This window comes from Salvelinus namaycush, chromosome 11, assembly GCF_016432855.1.
Source record: "Salvelinus namaycush isolate Seneca chromosome 11, SaNama_1.0, whole genome shotgun sequence".
NCBI lineage: Eukaryota > Metazoa > Chordata > Actinopteri > Salmoniformes > Salmonidae > Salvelinus > Salvelinus namaycush.
In genome coordinates, this window is record NC_052317.1 from 12,687,900 (window position 1) to 12,701,428 (window position 13,529).

At 43.4% G+C, this 13,529-nt stretch overlaps 1 protein-coding gene across 2 annotated transcripts in view; it reads left to right on the forward strand.

Annotated features, from left to right (window-relative positions):
* dpydb (dihydropyrimidine dehydrogenase b) overlaps positions 1-13,529 on the forward strand; it is a 138,264-nt gene that overhangs the window by 29,656 nt on the left and 95,079 nt on the right. For both annotated transcript variants that reach the window (XM_039003827.1, XM_039003828.1), the window contains exons 4-5: positions 7,228-7,315; positions 7,561-7,722. In XM_039003827.1, coding sequence (XP_038859755.1) covers positions 7,228-7,315; positions 7,561-7,722 — 250 coding nt within the window. The remainder of the gene's footprint in view (positions 1-7,227; positions 7,316-7,560; positions 7,723-13,529) is intronic.

A 13,529-nucleotide genomic window follows, 5' to 3' on the forward strand; every position in this document is an offset into this window, starting at 1 on the left:
TCCCTGGTGATTGAAGTAAGGTGCCATCATTAGTCCCTGAGACATTACGTTGTCACTAATTAGGAAGAGCAACACCTCGTCTTCCTCAAAGACTCCATTACTGCTGCGACTGAAGTCCCCCACCTCTCTTCTCCTCGGCATCACACCAGGAAGGTGGATTCATTATGACAAGAAGAGAAGAAAAAGTGTCCCTTTCCACTGACTTTCCCCCTTCCCTAGTACGCAGCACGAGTAGATATAGACAGCAGGACGGAGAGAGAGAGAGAGAGAGAGAGGGGAGGGTTTATTTTATACTGAAGCCAGTCTTAATTGGTCACGTCGTAAGGCAGTTTGTGTAATTATGATGACAGCGCCTGGTTTTGGAGTGGACGGTCTCGTCCCTCCATGCGTGCTCCCCAGGGCTCTCATTATGACGATTGGCGACGATGGCTTTTATAATGTGTCCCCTGTCCCATTTGAAGGAGTGAGGGGTTTCCCCAGGGTCTTCGGTCCTCTAAGAGGTTGTGTAGCACTTTAAAGTCATTAATGTACAAGTACTAGTCTGTAATGGTGTATTTGTTTATTGTGGAATGATCGTTTTGTGGAAAGAGGGTATGCCCTACTCATTTCAATGGCTTTCAAGGAATGTAAGTGAGAAAATGTAGCGATATACGTCTGTTTTTCAATCAGTATTCTTGTAATGTCTCATTATGTGGCCTAAAAACTGTGAGTATGGTTTGTGATGTTCCTCATACAGCCTACAGAATATTTAAAGCTGAACAATAAAGGATAGCTGCCCTTTAAAGCAGCTTTAAGGCACTGCTGTACGCGAACACACACACATACACACAGACACACACCTCACACACCCCCAACACACAGACCCCCCCAACCACCCGCCTCCCCACACACCCCAGCTCTCCCTTGTGGGTAGCAGTTGTGTGGGGTTGGTCCTAGCATTAGAATCGACGGTGTGTGTCTCCTATGGCAGGGCCAGGCTTAGTGGGCGTTGTGTGCAGCTGGTAGACCTTCTTCCTCTATGGACCTCCAGTCTGCTGCATCCTGACAGCTCTGACAGCTACGTTGACATCCCTTAAACATGCCATAATCTCTCTCTCTCTCTTCCATCAAATCCCCAGGGCTAAACCGAAATAGTATCAGATAGCCAGATAGCATAATGTGCTACATGTTAATGTACTTTGAGGGTATAAAGTACCGCACACAAACACACACACACACACACACACACACACACACACACACACACACACACACACACACACACACACACACACACACACACACACACACACACACACACACACACACACACACACACACACACACACACACACACACAGAGAGAGACAGTGGAGGACAACAGTTGGAGATGGCGCCGCAATGGCAACCTAACAAGGTGTTGGAGTCTAATGCAGGAGCCTGAGTTGAATGTGTAATGGTGGGTCAGGAGCCAGTTGACCTCCCTCTGTGGCTCATTTGCCACACATCTTAAGACCTGAAAACAAAGCCACCATAAATAATAGAACAGGCTGCTGAATCAAAGAGAACAAGGAGAGGACGAGCCTAGAATTGTTTGATTGTTGTGTTCACAGGAAAGAGAAGAGTTGTTTAGAGATGCCATGGGAAGCGTTGGAAGTTAGGTGTGCGGCATGGAAATAGGTGTCCTTGGGTGTCCCCCCTCTGTACTGAGTTTTTAAGCAATTGTAATATACAATTCTGGTAGGGCCCCTCAGAATATTAGACCAATATCAGGTGAATATTTTATAGGCTTTGTGTCATCCAGAGCTCTGTGTCATCCAGATCTGGGACTATTCCTATGACTGTGACTGAGGCTGTTGTATCTCTGTCTCTGATTGGTTAGATAAGGCTGGTACCCTTGAGTGGTGATGTTTGAGGAGATTCCCCGGTTGGTCGGTTAATAATGCAAGAGACTGGAGGCAGCGGTGAGAAGACATCCATCAGACGTCCTGACACAGACACAGGGAGAAGCTGGGGAGGGGGCTCACCTATTGTGTGTGTGTGTGTGTGTGTGTGTGTGTGTGTGTGTGTGTGTGTGTGTGTGTGTGTGTGTGTGTGTGTGTGTGTGTGTGTGTGTGTGTGTGTGTGTGTGTGTGTGTGTGTGTGTGTGTGTGTGTGTGTGTGTGTGTGTGAGAAGCTGTGGGGGCTTAGCTATAGTTACCACTCTGTAATAAAGGCTGTAGTATTATTGCCTTGGTGTGCTGAGATATAGTACAGCCTTAAGGGCGGACGCTTCTCTGTCGTTTTATGACGCTGTCTTCGTCTTTGTTTTCTCCCGGGTTAGTTTGGGATAGCATTTGTTTATGTTTTTGCTCAAGGTTGTTTGCGATAGTGTTGTGTGTGCTCCAATCCCTATGAGAGTAAGCTATTATAGTTCAGAAAGTTGAAAAGTTGGTGTTTGTCTGAGTTGAGGGTGATTTCATTTAATATTAATTTGGGGGGTGCTTATATTTGTCCTGTAATGGAAACTCCCCCTGAGACACCATCAGGGAGTGGGGTCACAGCCAGGGTCGCCATTGTACAGCGCCCCTGGAGCAAGTGTCTTGCTCAAGGGCACAGCAACAAAAAAATAATGAAATCACCTTGTCGGCTCCAGTATTCAAACCAGCAACCTTTCAGTTACTGGTCCTACACTTTAACCTCAAGGCTACCTGCCGCCCCTAAAGAACAAATGTTGTGTGACAGGAATGGGAGTCGGACACCCATGTGCGGATCACAATGGATTAGTAGTCCATCACCTTAACCACTCAGTGAACTCGTCCTTTGAAGTTCAACATAAGGAGTTTACATTGAGGGAGTTGTGACATCTGTGTAAATCTATCGACTTTGAACCAAGCCCGTGATTACAAAGTCATATTAGTGAATTTCAGTCCCACTTCTACATGTTTATTGAGCACTCGCAACAGGTTCACTACAAAGGATTGATTCTAGATAAACCATCGAACTACATCCTTTGTGGGTACACATTTTCTCTCTCGTATTTAATGTGATTAAGAATGCATTTGGAAGTCTGTGTGTTGTGCCTGCCTTTAATCATGACCTGAAAAACACAGGTGTTCTACTCAGAGTGGCTCAGAGAAAGACCCTTTGTTATTGGTACTCAGGATCCTGGCACGCACTGCCACAGACCATTTACAACTCCTGATCAAATAGGATTGCCTGTGAGTTATTTTCACTTGACATTTTGGAGAGCCGCTGGTCAGGAAAGCTGAAGTGACTGCTGTGGCTGTGTCGTCTGTCGTTTTAATGTTTCAATGCTTCCATGCAAATAGAAAGAGAGAGAGAGGGGGGGGGGGGGGGGGGGAGAGTGGAAGATAAAGGGAGAGAGTGAAAAGTAGAGTGAAAGAAAGAAAGGGATAGAGAGGATATTTCATCTGCAAGTTTTCCCGTGTTAACTTCGAAATGATGCATCTTTATTTGATGAGGTAAAAGTAAAGAGAAACGGCAATTAATTAAACAAACAAAAAAACACAAATGTATCCTCACCAAAGCCTGTCAATTTTTAAAGGCTGTTTACTTTGACTAGTTTAGTAGGGGAAACAGAAAACAAGCTTCACATAGGCAGGACACATGCTCAGTCCCGCCTCCTGCTTTCTTTCTTTCTCTTTTCCTCTTTCTATCTCTCTGAGGTCTTGTCATTTGACAGGACTGGCAGCGCTGCATCCATTTTGTTACTTCATGAATATTTAATCAGGCCCAGCCAAATTAACCCATGTATAATTTAGCGACGGCGTGTTGTTGTCTACCAATATGGCGTCTCCACCACCATTACGGAGTCATTTGTTTTTGGACCCCACTGTCTCCATGGAGACAAAGGGCCTAAGGCTGTTACAGTGACGTATTACCGCCACACCGGCAGTCATGAATCATGACCGCAGTCAAATTCCACGTTGGCCGTTGAGTCACGGTAACTAGGCTTCTCCAAAACTGTGCTCTGATGCCGCTGATGATCATTAGTAGCCTACCAAACTTCCTAACGGCCAATCACCAATGGCCTGGTACTCAGCTCTCTATTGTCCCTCTAATCACTCTGATATCAAGGCAAATGCAATAGAAAATCTAATCAAACACTTCATGAGAGCCCTGGCATTCAAACTATGAGCGGAATAGGATCACCTGTTGTGCAGAGAGAGCCAGCTCTTCATGGCTGGTTGATGCATGAATTGTGTAACATTTCTATAGGCTATGCAATTGTGTAAGAAAATTGTGATGGCCTCTATTAAAAAGAGGAGGGTCCCATCAGCTTTTTATAAACTAGGCCTACACTATATATTTCTCAACTTTCCTAATACTCAGCACATTGCTTCTCTTTACAACCGGAGTAGCCAACCTGGCTTGAACGAAAATGAACCGCAGGTAAAGGGTCCTCTATTTGCTGTCCAAGTGCATACGGATGTATTTTTCCCCTGTCCATGGTACATGACAATGGCCCATTCTAAATCAAAACTAATTTCACATATATATATTAGTTAGTATATGTAAAGACAAGATTACATTGAGGATAGTCTGATGGGTGAGAATATTATCACTTGTGAATGATGCCCAGCGTGTGCAGACTAAGGCAAGAAACAGTGCATTCATTTTTTTCATCATGCACCATGCATCATGCACCATGCATCATGTAGTGGCTAGGTAACTGTAAGTGTTGCATATATGCCTAGGACACCCTTGAACAAGGTTGGAGAGCCCGTAGCCTACGGAGCCTATACATGTGTTCTTATAAGGCCAGTCATTGCGCAATCGTGTGTAAAAACAGAGTTTTGACTGGCCACTATTTAAAGGAGGATACCAGCTTTCTCGTGCTGCTATAGCCTATCTATTGCTAAATTCTTCAAATCAAGCACATTAATACACTTTACAACTGGTGTAGCCTACCTGGTATATTAAATACGTAACCGCGGGAAGCGCTTTCTCCATTCACTTCGAGTTTGTTTTTTGTTGTTGTGGTGGGCCACTCTGAGTCAAAAATAATTCCACACTTATATTAGTAGGCTGTATGTAAAGACCAGATTAAATTGAGAATAGTCTGATGGGTGAGAATATTAAAAAAGTCTTGTCAAATTGTGAATGAGAGACTGATGAAGTGTGTGCAGCCTGTGCAAGAAACAGAGCAGAGCACATGCCTTTCATGCAACTTTTTTTCAAATAATTATTAGAGTTGCATCCAGTAGCGGTGTGTGGGTAAAAGCACTGAGGAAGCCAAGCCAAGCCAGTAAAAAATACCTATGTTGTGATAATTGCGTTGCTTGCTCTATAACCCATTCGTTCATATGCCACGTGACATACAATAAGGCCGTGACAACAAAAAGATGACAGTCACACAGTGGAGGAATAAATTCAATTACACATATGTTTATTTCATCACAAAACCGGAGAGCAACATCTGTCCAGTGAAGTCCACAAAGCAAATATTGCATGTAACAAACCGTTATATCAATTACAGTATGGATAAAGCAAGTTAATGTTTTTTGACAGCTTACTAAACAACTATTGATTTAGAACCAGAGAGTTACCGCATGTCAGCACAAAGACTTCAGGAGCACTGCCTCCGCTATTTCAGTACCATTTCAATTTAAACGTTTAAACATCATCAAATCAACAAGGCTATTTCATTGAGTGTACAAAATATTAAGGACACCTTCCTAATACTGAGTTGCCCTCAGAACAGCCTCAATTCATTGAGTTGGCTGGATGTCCTTTGGGTGGTGGACCATTCTTGATACACACAGGAAACTGTTGAGTGTGAAAAACCCAGCAGTGTTGCAGTTCTTGACACAAACTGGTGCGCCTGGCACCTACTACCATACCCTGTTCAAAGACACTTAAATATTTTGTCTTGCCCATTCACCCTCTGAATGGCACACATACACAATCCATGTCTCAATTGTCTCAAGGCTTAAAAATCCTTCTTTAACCTGTCCCCTCCCCTTCATCTACACTGGATTTAAAAATAGATTCACCTGGTCAGTCTATGTCATGGAAAGAGCATGTGTTCTTAATGTTTTTCACACTCAGTGTATAGGCTTAGTTTAATACACTGAAAACAAACGTCAAGATGCCGAAAACAATTTAGTCCAATCAATGTTTCTAAATATCATGTGGCTGTCCATGGTACTGATTTGTGTGTGTGTGTGTGTGTGTGTGTGTGTGTGTGTGTGTGTGTGTGTGTGTGTGTGTGTGTGTGTGTGTGTGTGTGTGTGTGTGTGTGTGTGTGTGCGTGCGTGCGTGCGTGCGTGCGTGCGTGCGTGCACAAGTAAAACAACAAATGTTGACTTACCCTCCTTTCAGACTAGTTGAATGCCAATGCCATCCACCTCTCTTTCATTTTGGCAAAACGGTCTATGGCTCTGTCATACAGTACGCTTGTAGTTTTTGTTGTCATAGGCTACCTAGCTAAAATACTTGCTTGCCTAACTTCCTCGCATGGACAAGCTAAGCTAGCGAGCTAGTTAACGTGAGCCTACTAGGCTACATCTAGGCTACATATTGAACTTCAATCGTCTCAGGCCAGTGGCACAACATATTCATTTATGGTTAGTTCAGATTCGTTGTCATAAGCATTGGCCCGTACAGAGAAATAAATCCAAATCCTCATCTCCAGCCATGGCTTAGGAAAGGGACGAATTAGCAACTACAGGACATCAACACAAGCAGACCAGAAACAGTTTTTCTGAAAATGTTGTTTTGCTAAGGAAGTGATGTGATTGGTCTGAAGCCAAATCCAAACTGGCCTCCCTCGGGGGGTGGGGGGGGGGGGGGGGGGGGGGGGGGGGGCTCAATGCTGATTGGCTAATTATTTTACGATTGTTTTATCAAGGGAGGCCTAATGCTTGCTGGCATCAATCAATCAAATGCTATGGTGGCAACATGTTATACTCTTTTGGTCCAGACAGCATTAGATACATGGGCTACCACTGAACACACACACAACATCTCTTTCATCCAATCAGGACTGTTGGATGATTGGTTACTCTTCACAACATAGGCTACTGTAGTTAGGCCTTAATAGTATAGTAATACAATGGTATCATATGTGCCTTTGATGCAAAAAGTGGTGCCTGTTCTTATTATTGTGGCATATCATAACAGAGAAATTCTTTGTAGTCAAATATTATACAGGAGGTATCTGAAATGCTTTGGAACAATCATTTACTGTCATTTTTAGGTGATTGGTATATTGTGAATGTAATCATGTTTTCACCCCCGCAGGTGTCTGAAATGTGCTGATGCACCATGCCAGAAGAGCTGCCCCACCAACCTGGAGATCAAGTCCTTCATCACCAGCATCTCAAACAAGGCAAGAAAGCGCTTTCTCGCTTGGTCTTGATGATAATGGACAGACAGTATTAGGAATGCATAGACATGGTATATCGTCAAATTCCTTTATATGAATTACCTTAACACAAAGAAAAATGCATGAATGCGTTTTTAACTGTATGTATAGTTACTCTAGAGTTGACCAATTCAACCGGTACCTTTCTCTCACCTCCACTGTGTTGCTACAATATCAACATGCCTGTGTGTGTATTTGTTTCTAATCAGAACTACTATGGAGCGGCCAAGGCCATCCTGTCGGACAACCCCCTGGGGCTGTCGTGTGGGATGGTGTGCCCCACCTCGGAGCTCTGTGTGGGGGGCTGCAACCTCTTCGCCTCCGAGGAAGGACCTATCAACATTGGGGGCCTGCAGCAGTTTGCTGTGGAGGTAACGTAGCCTGCTCTAATATATTTTGGAAAAATGAGCTTTGACCTCAGTATTGAACCTTTAGAAAAAGCCATTTGCAGATTTTTGTTCTTGGCAAAAATCCTTGTAGACTGAAATCCAGACCTGTTTTTTGCTAACATTCCGCTCTGTGTCATATGCCAAATATTTGTTGGCACAAACAGACTAGTACCCAGGCTAAGAACTTTCAGCCACAATATTACATTACAATTTGTGAAGTGCTGCTTGTATCAAATGTCCAGATATAGCCACCACAGCTCTCTCTGTACGATTCCTCCAACCCCTCCACTCCACTGCTCTCCATTGAGCCCACAGCAGTAGTCGGAACAAAAACACTCATCTCTCCCCATCTGCTTCCTTTCTCTCTTCGCTGTTCCTGCTTCATTCTATTCCCTGTCCGCCTTCCTCCTCTTCCCTCTTCCCCTTCCTTTCTCCCCTGTCCTCCCCCCTCCGCTCCCCTCCTCTCTCCTCTCCCCTCTCCTCTCCTCTCCTTCCCTCCCAAGTCCTTCTCCTTCCTTCTCAGGGTTGTAAAGCGTGTGTCTCCAACAGAGTGACAGCTCCTCTCTCCCCAAATGCGAAAGGTCACGGTTGTTTATCAGACTGATGATTAGATAACCCCTTCTGAGATCCCTATCCTGCCTCTGCACACACAAACGCTTACGCACACACACACACGAGAAGACACACAGGAACACATGCATTCACACACAGACACACACAAACACATACGTATGCACACACACTCACGAAGACACACACTCTCTCTCACCTTCTCCCTCTCTCGCTCTCCCTCTCTCTCTATATATATATTTTTTTAAATTTTATTTTACCTTTATTTAACTAGGCAACTCAGTTAAGAACAAATTCTTATTTTCAACGACGGCCTAGGAATAGTGGGTTAACTGCCTGTTCAGGGGCAGAACAGTTATATACAGTTATATACAGTGCATTCGGAAAGTATTCAGACCCCTTGACTTTTTCAAATTTTGTTACATTACAGCCTTATTCTAAAATGTATTAAATAGTTTTTTCCCTTAATCAATCACACACAATAACCCATAATGACAAAGCAAAACAGTTTAAGACATTTTTGCTAATATATTAAATGTTTTAAAAATGGAAATATCACATTTGCATAAGTATTCAAACCCTTTACTCAGTACTTTGTTGAAGCACCTTTGGCAGCGATTACAGCCTCGAGTCTTCTTGGGTATGACGCTACAATATTGGCACACCTGTATTTGCAGAGTTTCTCCCATTCTTCTCTGCTGCAGATCCTCTCAAGCTTTGTCAGTTTGGATGGGAGCGTCGCTGCACAGCTATTTTATGGTCAATCTTGGTTTCATCAGACCAGAGAATCTTGTTTCTCATGGTCTGTCAGTGCTTTAGGTTCCTTTTGTCAAACTTTAAGCAGGCTGCCATGTGCCGTTTACTGAGGAGTGACTTCTGTCTGGCCATTCTACCATAAAGGCCTGATTAGCGGAGTGCTGCAGAGATGGTTGTTTTTCTGGAAGGTTCTCCCATCTCCACAGAGAAACTCTGGAGCTCTGTCAGAGTGACCATTGGGTTCTTGGTCACCTCCCTGACCAAGGCCCTTCCACCCTGAATGCTCAGTTTGGCTGGGCGGCCAGCTCTAGGAAGAGTCTTGGTGGTTCCAAACTTCCTCCATTTAATAATGATAGAGGCCACTGTGTTTTTGGGGACCTTCAATGCTGTAGAAATCTTTTGGTAACCTTCCCTAGATCTGTGTCTCGACACAATCCTGTCTCGGAGCTCTACGGACAATTCCTTCAACCTCCTGGCTTGGTTTTTGCTCTGACATACACTGTCAACTGTGGGACCTTATATAGACAGGTGTGTGCCTTTCCAAATCATGTCCAAACAATTGAATTTACCACAGTTGGACTCCAATCAAGTTGTAGAAACATCTCAAGGATGATCAATGGAAACAGGATGCACCTGGGCTCAATTTCGAGTCTCATAGCAAAGGGTCTGAATACTTATGTAAATAAGATATTTTTGTTTTTATTTTTGATACATTTGCAAGAATGTTTAAATGTACTGTATCTCTCTCTCTCTCTCACACACACACACACACACACACACACACACACACACACACACACACACACACACACACACACACACACACACACACACACACACACACACACACACACACACACACACACACACACACACACACACACACACACACACTTGCTCCACAGGCTAGCTCTCTAATACACACAGGAAAGAGCATTTCCTCGATTGAGGTCTGTTGGAGACACAGAGCTTATTTTTTTTATAATATACGCTACCGGTCAAAAGTTTTAGAACACCTACTCATTCACAGGTTTTTCTTTACTTTCACTATTTTCTACATTGTATTATAATAGTGAAGACATCTTAACTATGAAACAACACATATGGAATCATATAGTAACCAAAAAAGCGTTAAACAAATCAAAATATATTTTATATTTGAGATTCTTCAAATAGCCCCCCTATTCCTTGATGACAGCTTTGCACACTCTTGGCATTCTCTCAACTAGCTTCACCTGGAATGCTTTTCCAACAGTCTTGAAGGAGTTCCCACATACGCTGAGCATTTGTTGGCTGCTTTTCCTTCACTCTGCTGTCCGACTCATCCCAAACCATCTCAATTTTGTTCAGGTCGGGGGATTGTGGAGGCCAGGTCATCTGATCGGGCACTCCATCACTCTCCTTCTTGATAAAATAGCCCTTACACAGCATGAAAGTGTGTTGGGTCATTGTCCTATTGAAAAACAAATGATAGTCCCACTAATCCCAAACCAGATGGGATGGCGTATCGCTGCAGAATGCTGTGGTATCTATGCTGGTTAAGTGTGCCTTGAATTATAAATAAATCACAGACAGTGTCACCAGTAAAGCACCCCCACACCATCACACCTCCTCCTACATGCTTTACGGTGGGAAATACACATGCGACGATCATCTGTTCACCCACACCGTGTAACAAAGACACGGCGGTTGGAATCAAAAATCTGCATTTTGGACTCCAGACCAAAGGACAAATTTCCACCAGTCTAATGTCCATTGCTCGTGTTTCTTGGCCCAATTAAGTCTCTTATTCTTATTGGTCTCCTTTAGTAGTGGTTTCTTTCTGGTCTCCTCTGAACAGTGGATGTTGAGATGTGTCTGTTACTTGAACATTTATATGGGCTGCCATTTCTGAGGCTGGTAACTCTAATAAACGTATCCTCTGCAGCAGAGGTAACTCTGGGTCTTCTATTCCTGTGGCAGTTCTCATGAGAGCCAGTTTCATTATAGCACTTGATGGTTTTTGTGACTGCACTTGAAGAAACTTTCAAAGTTCTTGAAATTATCCGTATTGAGTTGCCTTCATGTCTTAAAGTAATGATGGACTGTCATTTCTCTTTGCTTATTTGAGCTGTTCTTGCTATAATATGGACTTCGTTTTTTACCAAATATGGCTATATTCTGTATACCCCCCTACCTTGTCACAACACAACTGATTGGCTCAAATGCATTGAGAAGGAAATAAATTCCACAAATGAACTTTTAAGAAGGCACACCTGTTAATTGAAATGCATTCCAGGTGACTACCTCATGAAGATGGTCGAGAGAATACCAAGGTTGTGCAAAGTTGTCATAATGGCAAAGGGTGGCTATTTAAAGAATCTCAAATATAAAATATATTTTGATTTGTTTAAAACCTGTTTGGGATAGGGGGCAGTATTTTCACTTTTGGATGAATTGGTGCCCATAGTGAACTCCCTCCTACTCTGTCCCAGATGATAATATATGCATATTATTATTACTATTGGATAGAAAACACTCTGAAGTTTCTAAAACTGTTTGAATTATGTCTGTGAGTATAACAGAACTCATATGGCAGGCAAACTTCCAAACAGGAAGTGAGAATTCTGAGAAGGGTTGATGTGAAAGTCATCGCCTATTCAATTCCCTGTAATATATGGATCTGTTTGCACTTCCTACGCCTTCCACTAGATGTCAACAGTCAGTAGAACGTGGAATGAAGCCTCTAGTGTGATGTGGGGCCGGATGGGAGCTATTTGAGTCAGTGGTCTGGCAGAATGCTAGTTCTTGGCAACGCGCGCTAGTCATGGAATGGCCATGTGTGCCATTACTTATACAGACATGAAGAAATGCTCCGGTTGGAACGTTATTGGATATATATGATAACAACATCCTGAAGATTGATTCTCTACTAAGTTTGACCAGTTTATTCGACTTGTAATATAACTTTTTGAAGTTTTCATCCGACGTTTGCCTGCATCTGCGCGAGCGTTTGGACACGTGTTCTACACATGCTAGCTAAAGTTGCTACTTGGACATACAGTGGGGCAAAAAAGTATTTAGTCAGCCACCAATTGTGCAAGTTCTCCCACTTAAAAATATGAGAGAGGCCTGTAATTTTCAGCATAGGTACACTTCAACTATGACAGACAAAATGAGAAAAAGAAATCCAGAAAATCACATTGTAGGATTTTTTATGAATTTATTTGCAAATTATGGTGGAAAATAAGTATTTGGTCACCTACAAACAAGCAAGATTTCTGGCTCTCACAGCACTGTAACTTCTTCTTTAAGAGGCTCCTCTGTCCTCCACTCGTTACCTGTATTAATGGCACCTGTTTGAACTTGTTATCAGTATAAAAGACACCTGTCCACAACCTCAAACAGTCACACTCCAAACTCCACTATGGCCAAGACCAAAGAGCTGTCAAAGGACACCAGAAACAAAATTGTAGACCTGCACCAGACTGGGAAGACTGAATCTGCAATAGGTAAGCAGCTTGGTTTGAAGAAATCCACTGTGGGAGCAATTATTAGGAAATGGAAGACATACACGACCACTGATAATCTCCCTCGATCTGGGGCTCCACGCAAGATCTCACCCCGTGGGGTCAAAATGATCACAAGAACGGTGAGCAAAAATCCCAGAACCACACGGGGGGACCTAGTGAATGACCTGCAGAGAGCTGGGACCAAAGTAACAAAGCCTACCATCAGTAACACACTACGCCGCCATGGACTCAAATCCTGCAGTGCCAGACGTGTCCCCCTGCTTAAGCCAGTACATGTCCAGGCCCGTCTGAAGTTTGCTAGAGAGCATTTGGATGATCCAGAAGAAGATTGGGAGAATGTCATATGGTCAGATGAAACCAAAATATAACTTTTTGGTAAAAACTCAACTCGTCGTGTTTGGAGGGCAAAGAATGCTGAGTTGCATCCAAAGAACACCATACCTACTGTGAAGCATGGGGGTGGAAACATCATGCTTTGGGGCTGTTTTTCTGCAAAGGGACCAGGACGACTGATCCTTGTAAAGGAAAGAATGAATGGGGCCATGTATCGTGAGATTTTGAGTGAAAACCTCCTTCCATCAGCAAGGACATTGAAGATGAAACGTGGCTGGGTCTTTCAGCATGACAATGATCCCAAACACACCGCCCGGGCAACGAAGGAGTGGCTTCGTAAGAAACATTTCAAGGTCCTGGAGTGGCCTAGCCAGTCTCCAGATCTCAACCCCATAGAACATCTTTGGAGGGAGTTGAAAGTCCGTGTTGCCCAGCAACAGCCACAAAACATCCCTGCTCTAGAGGAGATCTGCATGGAGGAATGGGCCAAAATACCAGCAACAGTGTGTGAAAACCTTGTGAAGACTTACAGAAAACGTTTGACCTCTGTCATTGCCAACAAAGGGTATATAACAAAGTATTGAGATAAACTTTTGTTATTGACCAAATACTTATTTT